At 40.4% G+C, this 19,368-nt stretch overlaps 1 protein-coding gene across 1 annotated transcript; it reads right to left on the reverse strand.

Moving 5' to 3' along the window:
* Positions 1 to 984: 984 nt before the first annotated feature.
* Positions 985 to 19,261, reverse strand: mapkapk3 (MAPK activated protein kinase 3). Its single transcript, XM_086291604.1, has 10 exons — positions 18,492 to 19,261; positions 11,328 to 11,467; positions 8,628 to 8,692; positions 8,389 to 8,468; positions 8,152 to 8,278; positions 7,920 to 7,995; positions 7,638 to 7,762; positions 4,184 to 4,269; positions 4,009 to 4,089; positions 985 to 2,344 (listed from the first exon to the last, which is right to left on the reverse strand). Exons 1-10 carry the CDS (start codon positions 18,792 to 18,794, stop codon positions 2,189 to 2,191), a joined length of 1,239 nt encoding a protein of 412 aa, XP_086147730.1. The 5' UTR covers positions 18,795 to 19,261; the 3' UTR covers positions 985 to 2,188.
* Between the last annotated feature and the right edge of the window lie 107 nt (positions 19,262 to 19,368).

The following is a 19,368-nucleotide window of genomic DNA, read 5'->3' on the forward strand; positions in this document are numbered from 1 at the left end:
TAACATTTATTTTTGTGCTTCTTTTCATATTTTTCTGTGACAAAACCCAACTTAATTTATTTAAAGTTCTAAGACAACAATTGTGAAAAAAAAATGAAGTTAAGGCGCATCTAAGTATCAGTTATAGCTGCAGTAAAGAATTCTCCGATCTTCCATACAATGCTATGAAACGAAGCACACATGCACTGAGCTACCAAGCACTGTGACCCTCTGGAGATAATATAAGCATCATGTGACATGCCTGTGAGGACTTGAGGCTATTTTGGTGGCAATGATGATACCCTTAACTATAATAGTGATGGTGAGACTAATTGTCGAGCAGGAGCCTGCAAATGCAGATCTGTGAATAAAGAATAAAGACAGCCTCGCATACAAACACACAGAAAAGATAAGATAGGACGACACCGGGGAAATGACGAGGCATGGGCAGAAAAACACGTGGAAACGGAAACGACCAGGACTCGGGAGGCTTCACGTACAACACAGACTATTCATGACGGGGTGGAATAGAAACAGTGGAAAGTCACGTAACTCTCCACCGACCTTCAGCACATTCCTCCCTAAAGGCTAAAGAGATCAAACCACTCACCCCACTCACCCTATGCTCCTGCTGTTAGCCTCACACCCAAAACCTCTCACAGTACACCAGGATAACCACATTTTAAAAAACTGTGTTTGATAACAGCAACCAAATGACTCAATGAAAGACATAATTTGTGATCCCCCACTGAGGAAACAGATTTCTAACTTAAGCAGGCATGCTTTAATTTTTTTTATTGTCATCCTTTTGGTTTGAAACCCTTTGCTTTTGAGGAATTACGCAAAAAAAGGGAAGTGTTCAAGACACTGTTATGTCAACATCATGTTAGTAATTGAGACATAGTGGTACATCAGGACTGGACTTGTCTCTGTATTATGGAGCGATTAGCACAAAACATTCCCTCCCCTAATTCGTCACGAGGAAAAAAAACATGCTTTGGAATATGCTGTGATATTTCACTCGGGGAAAGCTGAGACTTTATTGTTTTATTCTCAGAACTTCTAAACTTCTTACGTTCACAGAGGCCCGAAGAAGAGCTGTGCAGTCCTGCTGACAGTACGGCAACATCCCAAAGGCAGAAAAGCCAAGTAGCTTTTTATGATCAGCGTCCCCTTAACACTCTTGGCATCACATGATCAAAGTGGGCTAAAGGTTGCAATCATAAACATGAAAATTTTGACCTTTTGCAGTTGAATGACATGTCAGATGGCTGCGTCCCACAGAACTACTTCGCTGCTCCTATTAATAGCAGCCTGACAAAGCCTGAAATACACGATACCAAAAAAAAAAGAAAAATGTTGCCACATCCACAGGAAACGTGTCTGTCACACGAAAACTTCTATTTTAAGTTTAGGAGCGTGTTTAGAACCACCACGTGGAAAATCTTAGCATCTATGTGAAGTGGATTCACCCAAGAGGTTTCCTTTCTCCCTGCTAAGGTTGTATTTTAAAGAGAAACTGTAGTCACAATTTACTGGAAGCATTTTATCACCACAGTGACACACAAGAAATTTCTCAGGAAAACTGACACAACTTGCCAATGCAACACAACCAGCCGTTAGCCCACTGCAGCTACAGGAAGCTGACAGTCTGAGTGCTGCTCTGTTAACAGGACACCAGACTGATCTGCAGCAGTGATTCTGTACAAAAAAAGTTTCTCAGATGGAAGCGATTGTGGAGGCTACATTTTATTAACATTTTAGGATTTTGAATCCTAAAAGGAAGGCAGCAAACGAAGGACGATATTAAGACAAAAGACAATAATGAGCCTTTTAGTTTCACAGTCTGTCCACAGTTAGTTTCTTTGAGTGTGATCTGCACACAACTGCATAGTTACACCATAGACAGGTAAATCCAGCATTCAAATACACAACGTATACCACTACAAATATCTCTACACACAGGTACTCTTACAAACAGCCCAGCCCCCTCCCCAAAAAAGAAAAGACATTATTACACAAAATAATTAAAAACAGAGATGCCTGCGGTGACAACAGACAGGTGATATCACGTCTCCACGTCCCCGAAATATCCAGGTTTAACTCTGGCGTTCCTAATGTCTCTTATTTTAGAGCACACTTGCTTGAAGTTGAGTCTCTCAGAAGTCTAAAGCACCTCTTGAACCTTCCACCAAAGCTCATCCTTGCCTCACTGACTCTGGCATACCGTGGACCCACTCTTGCCCCCCGCAGCGGCCTTCTTGCGCCTCTTGTTGAGCAGAGGGTTGCTGGAGGTGTCGAGATCTTTGATCTTCACCTGGTCATAGTCCACACGCATGGTCGCTAAAGCGCTGGTCATCTCTTCCTGCGAGAGAAGAGGCAGATGTTGGAGGATTTAGCTGGCGCTTACGGATGTGGAAACCGTTTGCTTTTTTACCAGTGGCACATGTATGTTTCCAAAGAGCAGCCAGTTAGCTTAGCATAACGTCAAGACATAAAATGGAGAAAACAAGCAAGCACGCTAAAGCTAATGAATTAACGCAATATGTCTGCTTTTTATTTTCCAAACAAAAAGTATAAAAAGGAGAAGCTGCGGTTTTAGTGAGGACTGTTTCTCAGCAGGGAACAGTTGCAGGTGTTGGTCAAGAAACTGTGAGGACATAAAACCCAAAGAGCCTGCAACTTTTTTTTGTTTACACATCAGTATAGGTATGAATTTTAAAAAAAAAGAGACGATATGTTAACCAGAGAAGCTTTAAAAGTGCTGATAAGTGGAATTTATTGCTGTAGGATGGTGTCAGGTTAGCTGTTTCCAGGCTTTACACCACCCCAAAATAATTAGAGCTGACATCTATCCTCTCATTAGTCATTTTTCACACCATCAACTCTTAGAAAGGAAACAAAGGAGGATGTTTCCTATAATGTCAAAATCTTCGCTGCAAAGGCTTCCACGCAGTTCGCTGCTGTTCAAGATCTGTGCAGCAGGAAAAAACTAAGCAAAGGTAGAAAGAAAAAAGGAAACAGGCTGGAAATATTTTTATGATTTTAAAAAAAGGCCTGAACTCAAAATGAGTCAGAACAGACCTCAGAGAAAACTAAACCTTTTCCATTTACTGTGAATAAAGCTCAATATAAAGACTGTACCCTCCTGACTCTTTGCTTTTTGAGAAGTGGCCTTTTATGCAACGCTGTACCCAGTACCCACTGCAGAAACGAACAGTGGTGTATTGTGAGCGTATCATTTTGCTGAATGGTCTTTTCACACCTTATCATGACAAACCTGTTCATTCAGCTGTTGTGAAGGAATGTGCCATTCCACATGTTATTTACAGGGATTGAAAATAAGTGATTGCCTAAGTGAGACATTTTGTACATTTCTGCATGGCTGAATGAACTTGATATGAGGAAGTGGTGTTTTCTTTTGTTTAGTAGTTTAAATCAGGAAAAAATGCAGGAATGGCAAAAGGTAAGCTAAGCTTAGGTGTGTTTGGGTTAAATATTAAACTGTAACTCATACAGTTGTACAGACTGCGAACACTTCTTCACCCTGCTGGTTGTCAGGAGATAATAAGAATGTAAACACATGAGGATGGCAGTTTTCCTCACATTTCCATCATTAGAATATTTAAAGGGCCACTTTGCTGTTTTCACACATGAAAATCTGTTTAGAGGTCGTTAGGGTTTTACTCCAACAGCTGAAATTGTTGTATATGTCCTCTGTGGTTCTGAGCTTTTTAATGATGTGATTGTAAGCGGCCTTGATTACATCATATGTATGCCTTTAGGTGCATTTCAGAGCGTACATGGAGGCTTGAGGTTTCAAGAGAAACCAGAGTAAACTGGGACATTCTCATGCATTCTGGAAAGTTACCAGTTCAATATTTTTGGAGTTTTCCCCCATACTGGTCTATAAAGCACTGCAACGTTAACTGAAACCCTACCGCAAGCTGAACATTTCAGCAGCCTATCATTAACAAGCTGTAATGTCAAGATGTGACCAGAGGGGGTCGATGTTGTCGTGCTACTGACCTTCACGTCCTCCCACATCTCTCTGTCTTCTGTCAGGACCCGTGTGGTGTGCAGGGGAGTGGAAGGAACCATCATGGACTGCTGCAGAGTCAAAACACAAACACCGATGAGGACGTAAGCAAACAGATGCACAGACGAGCAGGAAACAGTAGATGAGGCGTGTACGGGTGCTTACATTGATCCAGGGGTGGTTCATAAACTGGGTGATGGTCATTCTCTCGTTAGGGTCTGTCTTCAGTAGTTGGTGGATCAAATCTTTTGCTGGGAGACACAAGGCAATGCAAAGTTTACAACTTTTCACATGATGTTTGCCTTGGAGATAAAATGTCCTATTTATAGTGGATTTTGATGTGTTGAATTCAAATGTCACTATTAAAACAGCTGCTTGTCTCATTGTTTTATATATTGGTAGATAAGTTGAAAATATGTGCTGTGATTTGCTGAAACATGGGCAAATGTACAGGGAAATACAGGATATAAGGCAAAAACAGAGTTTTTACAGTTTTAACAACCATCAAAGTGAATATTTTGCATGGCCACCTTTATTCTTTAACAAAGGCTGAACTCTTAGGCATGCTTTCTTGTAATTTCTTCAATTAGTCTCGAGGTTCAGGCTCTGGGGAGAACAGACTGATAGTGTTTTATGTGTCTTTCTATTATCTATTATCAGTGCATTTGGGATCCCTGTCATGCTTTACAGAGAAGCTGTTGCCAGATAGGTGCTTTCCAGATGGTATTTTTAAATATTCTATTTAAAAATCGGACTTTTCTGACATCAATTTTGAAAATATACCCAGTACCACTGTCTGAAATTAGCTCCATGGAAGCGGAATATAAAGAAATCCCATGTGGCTCAAGACTTTTGCACAGTACTGTATATAAATAAGACTTGATATGAAAAAAAAAAGGTTTTCCCCCCAGTTGTTGATGTTTCCACAACCAAACTTATTGAATTAACAAAATATTTCACTGGTGCATTTTCTGTGAGTCAAAGTACTTTCAACAGCACACTGTGAAGGAAAAGGAAAATATTACTCAGGGATATTATGCAAAAAAAAAAAAACCCTTGTAACTTTAATTTGCATCATTACAAATTGGTTAAGGTTGAATCAAAGGTCAGAGCAGAGTTTAAATATAATACCAAGAAGAAGAAGGAGTCACTGGAGCAAACGGAGCCACATATTTAACACTGGATGCAATTTAAAGAGACGGTGACAATGGACAGAATATTCAACATTAGAACAAGATTTATTGGGGAAAGAATCCCAAACTACCTGGCTATATCTGAAAAAGTAATCCCCGCCTAAACCTAATAACTGGTTGTGTTACCCTTGGCAGGAAGAATTGCAATCAAGTGTTTGTGTAGGATTTTGGCCCACTCATCTTTGGAGAATTATTTTAAATCAGTCACATTGGAGGGTTTTCGACTACGAACCGCCTGTTTAAGGTCAAAGCACCTCAATCACATTTCAGTCCACTTTGACTAGACCACTTCAAAACCTTCATTTTGGTTTTTTGAGCCATTCACAGGTAGACTTGCTGTTTTTTTTACGGACCTCTGTCCTGCTGTGCACCTGAGCTTCAGGGCATAAACTGATGGCTACAGTTCAGGATTTTGTGGTAGAACAGAATTCACGGTTCCATCAGGTACAGCAAGTCGCCCAGATCACCTTTTGTCTCGTCAGTCCAGACTTATACCCAAGTCAAAGCCTTGGGTATAATCAAGATGAAGATGTGAGATGAGCCCTTGTGAGGTTTTTTTTTTGGTCAGCAGTGGTTTTCTCCTTGGACCTCCCCCATAGATGCCTCGTGAACTCTGACCTTAACTGAGGCACGTGAGGCCTGAAGACTTTTTTTTGAAAATTTCTAACATTTTGAGTTATTTTCCAGTGTTAGAAAATCAGCACTGCTCAGTGTTGGTCATTGTTAATCTTCAAAACTGACTAGGTTACTTTAAAAAAATATAACACTGTCAAAAGTGTTCATTTAACACTCAACAGTGTTATATTTAACACCCATTTTGGTGGACCCATATAGACACTCTCTAGTGTCAATTTAACACTGGAGATTTTGCTGTGTAACCTTTCTAAGCCTGATAGTTGTCAGTGACTTTTTAAATTAGGTCATGGCATGAAATGTTGCTTTTTGAGATCTTTTAGCTTGTTTCACTTTGTCAGGCAGTTTCTCTTTTAGCGACTTCTTGATTCGACAGGTCTGGCAGCAATCGGGCCTGGGTGTGACGGGTGAAATTAAACTCAGCTTTCTAAAGAAATGTGGTTCATCATTTATCATTCACTGTTAATTCAAGATTTAACAAGGGAGGGAATCATTTTTTCACACACAGCCAGGTTGGTTTGGATAGTATTTTTTCCCTTAATAAAAATAATCATCATTTAAAAACTGCATTTTTATTTCCGTGGGTTATCTTTCTCTAATATTACATTTTTTATGATCTGAAACATTTAATTGTGAAAATATACACATATACACAAATATACACAAAACTAAGAAACCAAGAAGGGCCAAATACTTTTTAACCACACTGTAAGTAAAGTTTATATAACAGCGAGATGCAAACTGGGGCAAGATTATATCTTGCTGTATATGATTCTCGAAAATGTTTCTGTATGATAATATCTTAACTTGACATACATTGACATTTAGTAAATCTGCAGAATTGGCCTGAGTGCAGCCCCTGCTGTTTAAGGTTTCCTGTTTCTGACAATAGAGAGCAGACAAGCAGGCCATACATGCATGAATGCAGATAAACACTGCTACACATGATTGCAAACATTTGTAAAACCTGCAAATGTTTACAATAAAAAGACAAATATATTAAAATTGTTTTTTTTGTAATTCTCTCACAAAAGCTCAGATGTTTAGCCTACAGGAGTTTCTATTCATATGGATTAAACAGAGGGAAGCTACAGACTTTTTTTTTGCTGCCATACAAAATTAAAAGTTGTAGAAAATTTGTACATTTTTGAAGAATGAAACATGTTTATGAATTTTGCATCTCTTAAACAGCACAGTGGCTTTAATTTGACACGTCTAAGGAATTTACAGTAATTTTAGAAAATTTTAGTTTTGTTTTTTATAAACAACCCTCCGTTTGAGATCGGATATTTTTCAATGGCCAAGTCGGTCAGCTGATCTCAACCTCAACAAGCAGCAACTGAAGGAGGCTGCAGTAAAGGCCTCGCAGAGCATCTTAAGATAGGAAGCACAACATTTGGTCTGTGGTTTCTAGACTTCAAAAAGTATCTGACTGCAGAGGTTTTTTATCCAAGTATAAAAAAAAAATCCTTTTATTTAAAATTATGCTACTTTGTCCAGTTGAACCTCTGAAAATGGCAGACTAAGCAGAAAAAATGGCTTTAAATCTCTAAATAGTTTATACAAAATTTTATATATTATATAATTTTCACCAAACCCCTTGTCAAAGCTGTAAATCTGCACTTAAATCATCTGTTTGATTTAAAATCCACTGTGCTGGTGTAAAGAGGCAACCCTACAAAAACTGTCCTTGTCTAAAAACAAATAGACCTAACGGTAACTATGTGTGCTCGTTGCCTATATGGCTGCAAGCTAATATGCTGTTTGACAGTGTTTTAGTTTGAGTTCCTCACCTTCCTGTGACACCTCCGACCACTCTGGATTAGGAAATTCATACTGGCCCATCCTGATCCTCCTCTTCATCCCAGGAGAAATGGCTTGGCCTGTATTCGAGTAAAACGGAGGGAAGCCGCACAATCTGCAGAGACAAACAAGCCGTAATGATGACGACCATTTAAAAACGTAATAAAATTAAGCAGCGCTTCTTGTAACAATATCCAAATACAAATACATGCGCCGTACAATAACATCTGTGGTGAAATCAGCACTGGCCTCCACACAAAGACAGTACTCACAGGATGTACATGATGACGCCCAGAGACCACATGTCACATGACTTGTCGTACTTCTCTGGGCCCAGAACCTCGGGAGCTTATCAACAGGAATACACACGTACAAACAATATAACAGTGGAGATTAGGGCACAGGCAAAAAGTGACTCAGCAGCTTATTACTGTCATTTTGAAACATCTGGCTCATTTGTTAATATGGCCCAAACCCATCCCGGGACAAAGTAAGACATCTTACCCACATAGTACGGAGTATAACAAGGAGTCTGCAAAGGATTATGCAGCGTGGTCTCCTTTGCAAAGCCAAAGTCTGTCAGTTTGAGGACCGCATTTTTCTCTTTACTTGTGTACAGCAGGTTCTCTGGCTGGAGGTGGAAGCAGCAGAGGAAAACAAGTGAACCAAGCTTTCACCAAACTACCCAGACATGACATCACATGCTTCACGATTTGGGCACTGAACTTCATCTCTGCGTACCTTGATGTCTCTGTGCGCGATATCAATGTTGTGGAGAAAATCGATGGCCGTGCCGATGTCCCTCATAATCTCTGATGCCTCTGGGAGGAAAAACAGGTAAGCAGACTCTCTCAAACCAGAAGCAATTCCAGTGTTAAAACAACAGGAGGCACAGATGAAAGAGAGCTCGCTTTAACTAGTTAACACGCCACCGTTGCTGTGTATCCATCACGTGGAGTCTGCCCTCCATCAGTCCTCACCTTTTTCAGTGAACGCCTGGTCTCCTCTGGCCTGGATTCTGCTGAACAGCTCTCCTCCCTCCATACTGGACACATAGACAAGCAGGGAGAGAACAGGGATCAGTGTATTATAGAATAGTACCCACATTTCTGTTAGTACACGTGTACCACTTTTACAAAGTGCTTCACAGTTGGGATAAAAAGGCTTTAAAAATAAGTGTACATATTTGTACAGAGTCAAGCACACAGCCTTTCATTCAATCCTGCATACAAAAAGCCACAGATAACAGACAAAAGATTCAAACAAACCACAGAGCCAACCATCAGCCAACCTGATAAGGAAGGCTGTTCCAAAGTTAAGGGTCTAAAGTGTGATCACGCCTGGTTTTAAAATAAGTGTGTGGAACAGATGGGTGACCCTGATCAGACGACAGGAGTCTAGAGCTCTGCTACAGGAGCCTGTCCATGTAAGGTTGTCTGTAAATTACACATTAGAGATCATTAAAGACCTGCTTGCCTTTACACCAAAATTTGAGAGCATTTTTTTCCATCAGTAAAGGAAAGGAAGACCAAAAGAAATGTTGGTCTTCCCCCAAAGCAAAAGCACCAGGATTATTTTAAACTACTAGTGTTATTTTTTAAAGGGGGGATTCTTTTACTTAATTATGAACTATTTACTCACACTGCTAAATCTTTTGGAGTTTCTTCTGTGACGAAACGGTAAGTGAAATAATAAAAATACTGAGTGAAAGTGAAACTGAGACAGTTTAAAAACAGGAAGAAGGGAAAAACACCAAAGTCCTACTAAACAAAACTGTGTTTATACTGAATGAGTGTGCCATTATTAATTCATCTTCCAGTGATATAAACACTATTTGTCACTTCTGTAGTGTCATTAATGACTTAGCAGCACAATAAGAGGTTATTTTGCAATAACATAAACGTTTGGTTTCATTTTATATCTGAGAAACGTTCAGAGACTCACTACCAAAAACATCTTGAGCCAGATGCTTCCCACTCTCCACTTTCATTGTGTGATATAGAGAATCACTGATACCTGAAACTCCACCTTGAGTTCTTTGGAAAAATGTCTCCATAATTGCATTAAGTAAGCGCACTTACTCCAGCACGCTTCTTGTGGATCACAAGAGCTGAAGGAGGAACGGGAGCTGCTAAGCTACCCACAGCGAGCCGAGCAACTTCCTTCATACAGGAAGCAGCAGACATTCTCTCGCTGTGTGTGTACCGTCAAGGTCACTACGCACATATAACAAACACCTGCCATGTCAGTCAATGCGGTGATGACAATCACTCTTTAAAATTCCCACATACTGAGCAAAGGTGTCATGCCTATGGAGTTCCTTTTTTTTCCCTCTGAATTATTCACATTTTCTCCCTTAGAGAAATAAAAAGTCCAGAGTTCAAACATGTGTCAAAGCACACACAGTTATGCGTCCTTCACTCATATTCACCTTAACTGTAGCTACTTTCCAAACCTTTAACCTTCTCCTACCTTACAACATGCATTGACTTGGACAGTCACCATATGTAGACAAGTGTTTTTGTCCTTATAAGGAAAACACTTCCCCACAACATGAGTAATATCTGAACCACACACACGCACACACACACACACACACACACACTTACACAAACACACAGACTGTTTAGCAATGGCATTGAATTCATTACAAACAGTTTGTCATGACACATGAAGCCCAGATGAAATTCTGTCTCTATGTCAGCTTCAGAGCAGCAGCTCTTATAACTGACCTTTAACTTGTATAAAGTTAAAGGTCACTATGGCTCAGTGGGGCAGAGCTTATTATGTAACTAAACATGTGTTCTACATATTTAAAAAAAAATAGACCCTTTTCTCCCAGCGGCCATGTGACATGACGTAGCTGGAAAACGCAGGTGTTACTAATCACATAATTAAGGCTCGTAAACAAATCAGACTCCCTGGTTAATGACACCGGTAACACCTGTGTTACTTCGTGTCAACATGGCTGCCGTGACGTCTGCATAACGTTCGTGGGAATGGCTTCAAGGTGATGTAATCTCTGATTTCAAATAAAATCCACAGATGACGTAAGCGTGTGCCCGGCTCTATCCTAACCTAACCTCAGTAAAGAACTAATGTTATTATTTGACAGAAGGAGACCATATACAGGACGGCCTCTTAATTCTGTTTATATTTAGCCCAACTAACACTTTGAGCTTGAGTTGCTGTTATCTGTGCAGTTACAGTGTCACAACAGCGTTGATAGTATCTTGTTGGAAAAACATGTGGGCATGTTGTAAGACCTTAATCACTGCTGAGCTCATTTTCTTTGTTTGTCATGAAGCAAGGTTAAAAAAAAAGAGAGAGAGAGAAAAAGCAAAAGTGTAAGCTGTAAAAATGATGCAAGGCAACTTTAGCTTGTTATTTTTAATCTTTCACTTTGTTATGTTGTCATTTATTCAAAGGGCGTCATCTTACTCGGAGCTGTGACTTATGGGACTCTGTACCCACTCCGAGCTCTTTTTCACATTAAAATACTGATTCATCATTACGTCCTACAGAATGAAAACTTCTTTAATGTCATGCTTTCAACAAAAAGAGAGCAGACTTGCTCTAAGTTTCAAGACACTGTTGTTTTTTTAAGAAAAGCTTTAAATATGAAAGTACAGAGAAAGTGTTTGATTCAAGGAAGTGCTAACTGACTGGTGAGATCCTACCACTCCATGATGATGAGCAAGCACTTCTTCCCGTGATACATGTTCTCATAGAGGCTCAGGATGCGAACGATGTACGGCCCTCCTGACACTCGCCAGTGGAGCTCCACCTCTCGCCTCGCTTTGGGACTATCATAGAGAATCTGGGAGAGACGCAGAGAGAAGGACAGATCATGTCACGTTATATAATCATTTATGAGGAGTCATTCAACTTTAACATGGATAGTTTTGGTGTAGTGTAACACAGCAGCAGCATCATTTTATAAAAACATTTTAAAAAACAAAACAAAAAAACAAAAAAACAAAAGCAGTTTTTGTTTTTTTCTGCATAATGTGATATACATGAGCCAAGCTGATAAGTAGATGAATCAATACTAAATACGTTGATGGTAAAAATAATCAACATCGTCTTAGGTTTTACATGTCAAGACATATGTGGGTCTAAAAATTTGGCAAATACGCTCTTGTATGAAAAAATTACATGATATTACACTGTGTTGTTATTTTTTTTTAACAAAAGGTCAGTCAAAAACTGTAAAAGCAGTGAGCAGTACATCCCTACTGCTTACAAAGGAGTTAAGAGGGTAAGTATGAGCCAGGTGTTGCTAGGCAGATGCATTCAATGCTATAAAAGCAGATGATTTTTGGCAGTTCTCTGGTCTGCACCATTCAGGTGTGTGTTACACAACGTCAAGACATCACGAGTGATCTTGTTGCTCATCAGTTTTGGTTTTAATCTGATTACTCACAACTAGGGATGGGTATTGATAAGATTTTCACGATTCCGATTCCATTTTCGATTCTGTTTAACGATTCGATTCTTTATCGATTCTCTTATCGATTCTTTTTAAAAAAGGAGAACACTAAGTTCGATTAGCTTAGAACTTTGTTTTATATCTTCTCTTTGAACAAGATAGAAATTTAGGAGTAACATGGCCTTACAAACCCAACAGTGAGATCTTAAGAGATCCAGCCTACGGCTCTTCAATGGGTGTCACAGGGTCCCCAGGAAAAAAAATTGTAAATGTAAAATAATAAAATAAATATTCTTCTGTAGCAATAACAAAGCATAACATAAATTATTCAGTAGCAATTACACAAGAATATCCAGTAATGTCCCTGCCTACAATTAAACACATTCACTTACCTAAAATTGGGGGCATCTGCTGTGGCAAATGGGTTCAAGCCAGTGTTTCCAACTTAGCGACTTTGTCGCTATATTTAGCGAGTTTTCAGACCCCTTAGCGACTTTTTTTTTTAGAAAAAAGGTCGCTAAAAAAAGGACGTGAAAGCGCGTATCGATTTTACTCTCAACAAGCAGTGGGTGCTGTAACGCAGTCAGTTCTTCTTTTACTCGTATGCTGTTTTGTGGATCACAAGGTTTAAAACTACTTATAAACACACACACAAAGTAACTCCACCAGAGCGCCTATTTCAGGTCACTTTTGCCGGTCCAAGCCCGGGTAAAGGAGCAGGGTTGGAATTGTGACATTAAAAAAAACAATAATTGCTAAAAGAAATTTAATTTGTAGTTCTAAATAAACTCTAAATGCATTTAGGAAGTTTTTTACTCACTTAATGTCTCTTCCACGATGTTATTTCTCTCTCCAACAACATAGGTTACAATTAGATTAGCATGACCAATTATGCAAATCAGGCGATGACATCATTTAGCGACTTCTAGCGACTTTTAGGACAGCCAATAGCGATTTTCCTTACTGAGGAGTTGGCAACACTAGTTCAAGCCTTTTACCACAAACTTAGTCACTGCTCGGTGACGTTCGTCTATCCTGGCCTGAAAGGAGACGCTACCGGTAGACTGCAGCGAGAACTGCCAGCATCTGAGCCAGACTCTGTCTCTCTCCTCATGGTCACCTAAATGCACAGTAATAGCAGGTTTTGTAATAAGGCAGATCGCGCTAACATAATATGCACTGTTAGTTGATTATTTACCTGCCGCATTAACGGGAGAGGACGTGCAAACGTTACCGCTGCTGCTGGGTTGAGATTCACGAGTCCGGAGCGGAATTAAAAACATGACATTCATTTAAGGTTATCACGTGTTTTGTGAGCAAATGCTTTTGCATATTCGTAGTGTTTCCTCCCTTAAATGAAGTATCTACTTTGCAAGTATTGCAAGTTGCCCTGTTGTCATCCGTTCTCGTAAACTTTTGAGCGTTTGAGCCGCTTACGCGCCGTGTTTCCTGCCAGGTAAATGACGCTCCGCAACGTGGTGACGTCATTCGGGGCGACTGGAATCGATAAGGGAATCGTTTGCAAAAATGGCAAACAATTCCAAGGAATTGAAACAGTGGGAACCGGTTCTCAACAAGAACCGGTTTTCGATACCCATCCCTACTCACAACTGGAAAACATTCAAGACATCAAATTGACCCCAAGGTCAGACAATGCAGTTATACCTCAGACTCCACAGGCCTCAGTTGGTATGTTAAATGTTAAAGTTTGTGACAGCACAAATAGAAAAAGACTGAACAAATATGGCTTTTTTGAGAGGTGACTGGGGGAAAAAAGCCGCTTCAATCTAAAAGGAACATTTGCAGCATTTCTTAGCACTGCAAAGTTTCATATGAACAAACCAATGTGGAGATGTTGCGCCATATTTCACAGTGTTACGTTTGGTGAAAACCAAACACAGCACATCGGCACAAACACCCCGCACCAACTGTCGAGCACGGTGGTGGAGGGGGTGATGATTTTGGTTTGCTTTCCAGCCACAGGACCTGGGTACCTTGCACTCATTGAGTCAACCGTGAACTCCTCTGTATACCAAAGTACTTTAAATTCAAAGGTGAGGGCGTCTGTGCAACAACTACAGCTTGGGCTAAACTGGGTCAATGATACTGTTTTAATCCCAAGCACAGCAGCAAATCCACGACAGAATGACTGAAAAAGAAAAGAAGCAAGGTGTTGACCCAGTCAAAGTCCAGATAAACCTGACGCAAAGGCTGTGGCATGACCCTAAGAGAGCTGTGCATAAACAAATACCCATAACATTGCAAAGAAAGTGGGCCAAAATTCATTCACAAAGATGTGAGAGACTGATACTCATACAGAAAACCATTATTTAAGGTTTCTGCAGCTAACGGTGATTCTACAAGCTACTGAATCGTGAGGTGTGCTTAGTCTCTTACACAACTTCCATATTTTAGCTTAGCTATTGTTTAATAAGTAATGATTTATAATCTCATGCTGCGTGCTGTTCCTCCTTTGAGGTGGCATTTAAATAGTTTTAACAACTGGTGAGAATCAGATGATTTTTTTGTTGTTATGTAAAACCAAAGCACGGAAAGAGGGTACTTTCTTTTCAAAACGACTGTAAGTGGATTGGTAGTTCAAGCTCTAATGTCAGTATAAGAACTGATGCCTATAAATACTGGAATACTGGAATAGCCGGGTACTCACACAGTTTGCAATACAGCAGACACACACACATACACACACATACACACACACAGACGTACAAAGCAGGTGACAGACTTTGACATAGCACACAGTCAAGGGGTATTTTTGGATGTGACAGTGATGGAGCTATCCCCTGTTGTTCACAAGGCCGGTCTGCTTACAGACTGCGCCTGGAATACACAACACACACAGAGTTTGACTCACTGACGTATGACAGACACACATACATAAATCTGTGGTGTGTTGCAGGTGACTTTCGCAAGGCTCTACTCGAGCAAATTGGATTCAGCTGGTGGGTAAACATGAAATTTCTTGGAAACTCCAAAATGCCGGAAAGAAACAGCTCATCTGTGTAGCGCCTTTTTTTCCTCTATCTTTTTTTGCTTGCTAATGTCAAAGAGGAAGCAAAGGGTTCAGAGGACGGCAGTGTGTTAAAAGAAGAAGTTGAGGGTTTCCGGTGTCTGATCTGCTACTACATGTGTCCTATTTTGCTCACCCTCGCCCACTTGCCTTGACTTTAAGCGGAGCAGTGGGCAGGTTTTGCTTTTGCTATGTAATTTATAGCTTTATGACTCCAATCAAGAGCAGATAGTTTATGAGCTGGTTTCCTTAATTTCCTGCAGCGAAACAGAATCGGCTCTAATAAAAAGGGGCCTGTAGCACTGTAGTAAAACATAAAAAGGGTTGCAGAGGAAGGACTAAGAGAACGAGACAGTTAATCTTCAGGAGGATTTTGTTCTTATTTGAAAGGGCACGTAAACCAGTCAACGATGACTCGACACTCAGACGAATCAGATCTGTGTCAGGAGAAGCTTAAGAAACACTGAGACACACACCTTTAGCTGATAACGCCCACTAAATTTAACCACATGCTGCCTCCCACAGAAACTTGGTTAACACACACACACGCGCACACACACAAACACACTTTAATTGCTCGAACATGTTTACACTCTATTAAATATTAGTGAATTTCAAAGTGCTGGTCTGTATATCTTCATAAAAATGTGGTTTATCTTTACAACATCTGCCAATAAAGATCTGCTCATAAAGGCTACAGCAAAGTGGTCTAGAAAGCAGGAGACTGTGTAAGTGCTAAATACTAATGTCAGCAATCCTAACATGTTCATATTCAGAGAACATCAAAGATTTGTTGGGTTGTTTCTTTTGCTTTTGGACCAAAGTGATACACAGACTGATGATACCAATTCTAGAATCACTTTTTTTTTCTTTATAATGATTTAAAAAGCCTGAAAAACTCACTCAAAATTGTAAATGGCCTTTTTCTTCTATAGTGCTTTTCTACTTGAACCTCAGTCATTCACACACTTTGCTTTCTGTCTGACATTCACACTCTGATGAACACATCAAGGGAACTTCAGTTCAGTATCTTGCCCAAGGATGCAGATGACCTGTGCTCACAGCCACCTCTTAGAAGACTTCTACTGCTCAAGTATAAAAATACTCACAATGCATTTTTGCATATAGAAAGTGGAAGTGAAGCAATGAAAACATAAAGTTCCTCTGTGCTGTAAAGGTACAGAGTGATCAGAGTGATCCCAACAAGACACTTCCAGCTCTGATGGGTTGATGAGGTTTAAAAGCCTAAATCCTTCAATTCATTCAAGAGGACCCCAGAGACTGATTAACTTGTTGGAGGGAGCTTAACCCTAACCTATGAGATCTTACAGAAACTTTCAAAACAAAAGTCTTTTTTGGAGCTGCCTTTAACCAAAACAGTGGGCATTTCCTTTATGGTTTGGATAATTTACACCCTGAAACACACTCATTTGTGCAACAAGTGTGCCAAAGTGATAACCACAGAACCCAAAGCCATTGATAAGATTTTGACTATGAGTAAAACAGGCCTGCAGGCCATTTAGCTTCACTTGAAAAGGCCCAATGTTCTCTTAAGTGGAACAATCATTTGTACTTCTGTCTAAGCAGTTAATGGTGGAGGTCACGAACGCATCCAAACAGCACAGGGCTCTCTCTCCCATCCCCTGCTGTTAAGTAAGAAAAATCCAAGTTAAAAGAACCAAGATAACTTTAACTGCATTACACTGAAAGGATGGCTTTGTTCAAGCACTGCTGCAAAGTAGATTAAAGCCATAGCCATCTATTACATTCAGCGCTCAGAGCAACACTTAATTTAAAAACCCAATGGGCCGGTCATCCGACTCTACATCAGTCTAGCTTCTGTTTACTTTTACTCACTATTTAACTTGACATAACAAAATTAATCAAATTTACATAAACGGCTGTATGAACAAGCACAGTGCAAAAGAAAAACTGCAGCAGCTACAATAGAGAAGACAGACTGAGCCATCAGAAGTGTTTCTTCTGCCGTCTCTTAACACCTTTTAACAGATCTTCAGAGAGAAGAAGATGGTCAGAGGCTTAATGTGATGCGTTCCCTCTCTACTTGGGTCACAGCGATCTATTGCCGGCTTTCCCCTACGGAACAGTGTGGTTGCAGTGACACACACACAGTCTTTTGGCAGAACATTAAAAGACACAAAACTTTCTTTGTGTGTTTCAGTTCTGTCATTACTTCTGACAAAAGACAAAAACTTGCTGGATTCAGATTAGCATTTTGCCTGAAGATTTTTTCCGCATCGGAAGTCTTTTTCATTTTAAGTAATTCTTTCTGCTCATATTTCTAAGCAGAATTGTTTTCTTTACCGGTCCCACCCATGATGCTATCAAGAAAAGTATCCCCTTTCTGATTTTGGCATTCTATCTTTTTTTTGTAATATTCAATTTCCTGCTGCAGTTTATCTCATTTTTAAATCTTTAGCTTTAGTTTCTATCCCAAAGTTTTGGGTATGCTCTCCTTTTGACACTGCTGCCTGGCTGGCAGCTCAGATCCAGATGGATTACTGTAAACCAGTAAATCTCGCCGGGTCTGTGGACCAGTGGTGACAGGTGAAAACCTGACGACCTGTGCATGTGTGCAGATGAGTGTGAAGGTTTCTACCGCTCCCAGAATAAAGTGTCACCATCACAGTCCGTGTGTCTTTGAAGCAGTGTATCACGTGATATTTTATGGCTAGGTGACCACACACCCATTAACTTGGAACTGATTGCAAAGGGCTGACCTTCCAGGAAACACCACCAGATAAGTGAATGTGAGCTCGGGGAGAAGCATGTACAGTGCATGTCAAACCCAGTATGATCAGTAGGTATATATACATGCAAAACCAGCAGTCTATTCATCTATCTGTCTATGTCAAACACTGGTTTTGTTAGTAACCTTTAACCTTTCATGTTCCTGGAAAAAGAAAATCCTACTTCCATAAAGGTCATAGTTCTTGATTCTTGTCTACACAAGTTTCCACTCTTATATTTTAAACCCACAGTGCAAACAAACACTTTAGGATAGCTTATGGACCCTTATGTGTGTTTCCACACAGTTAGGTATTTAAACCATACTTGCATTAGATTAGGATCAAATTTAGAGGAGCAGCAAGTGATATAAATAAATACCTAGACACACCACCATAATCCAACATAATGGACTGACGCCTGTTTTTCCAAATGGATTGACCAGTCTGGACAGTCGACATCTATGTTATTACATCCAAACAAAGTGAGAGATAAACTTGTATCAGAAACAGGTGTTCTTTCAGCTGGGATGATCTAGAGTTATCGCTTAAAAGCTATAAAGTCTGCAGTTATACTGTGAGAGTGTCAACAGGAGGGCCGGGGACAATTTATGATATACTCATGAGACTTCGATACCTTTAGCGCGCACTTCTCTCCAGTTTTCTTGTTAAAGCACTCGAGGACTTTGCCGTTGATCCCCAAGCCCAGAACCTGATTGGAGACTTTATAATCGTCCGTCACCGCGTTTCGCTTTATCTCCAGTTTAGGGTAAGTGGGCATGGGGAAGTGTGTGGACTCTGCGTCCTTCTTGTCGGCGGCTGGGAGAACTGCCGGCTGCTCTTGCTGCAGTTTCGGGTTGCCATCCGTGGAGTCTGACTCTGTCCCACCAGTATTTGGCGGTTGCGGAGCTTTTTGCTTTCCGTTTCCATTTTGCAGCATGTTTTACACCGGCTTGCTGTCAACAGCGGTGCACAGAGGGACAAACTGTGAGCAACTCTCCGGATTAACGCGATGAGTCCAGCCCTCCTCCGGTAAATGCGTAAAGCTGAGACCTCTAACGCATCCGCCTGTCCCGTGCGGACTCTACCACAGTGACTCCACTCTATCTTCACACAGGCTTACAAGTCAGAGTCCATTTGGGGAAACTACACTATAATTCTATTCTTTAAATGTAGCTCTCTGAACTTTAGCGATCCGGGGTGGCCCGTGAGAGAAAATCTAAAAAAGAATTTGAGCGCAAATGAACCATTTAAGAAAATTCCAGTCAGACGTGTTTGGGGGTAAAAAAAAAAAAAAAAAGAGGCAGTGGTGACGATTATCTGTTGATCTCGGTTTCCCGCTGATAACTCCTTCAGCTGCATTCACATGGCCAGTCGCTGTCACAGTAGTTTAAGCGCCACCCTCCTTCAGTCAAGTCATATTTCTCAACTGACCTACGCGGCCGCCTTAAAGGAGCAGGACGGATATTCAAGCATCAAATGAGCGCTGCGGGGAGGTGAAACTAGTCAGTGGT

Source organism: Aulonocara sp. 'chitande type north' Nkhata Bay, linkage group LG5 (assembly GCF_057382095.1).
Source record: "Aulonocara sp. 'chitande type north' Nkhata Bay isolate Kocher_YH1m ecotype deep benthic linkage group LG5, A_spYH_male_GT1.1, whole genome shotgun sequence".
NCBI classification, from domain to species: domain Eukaryota; kingdom Metazoa; phylum Chordata; class Actinopteri; order Cichliformes; family Cichlidae; genus Aulonocara; species Aulonocara sp. 'chitande type north' Nkhata Bay.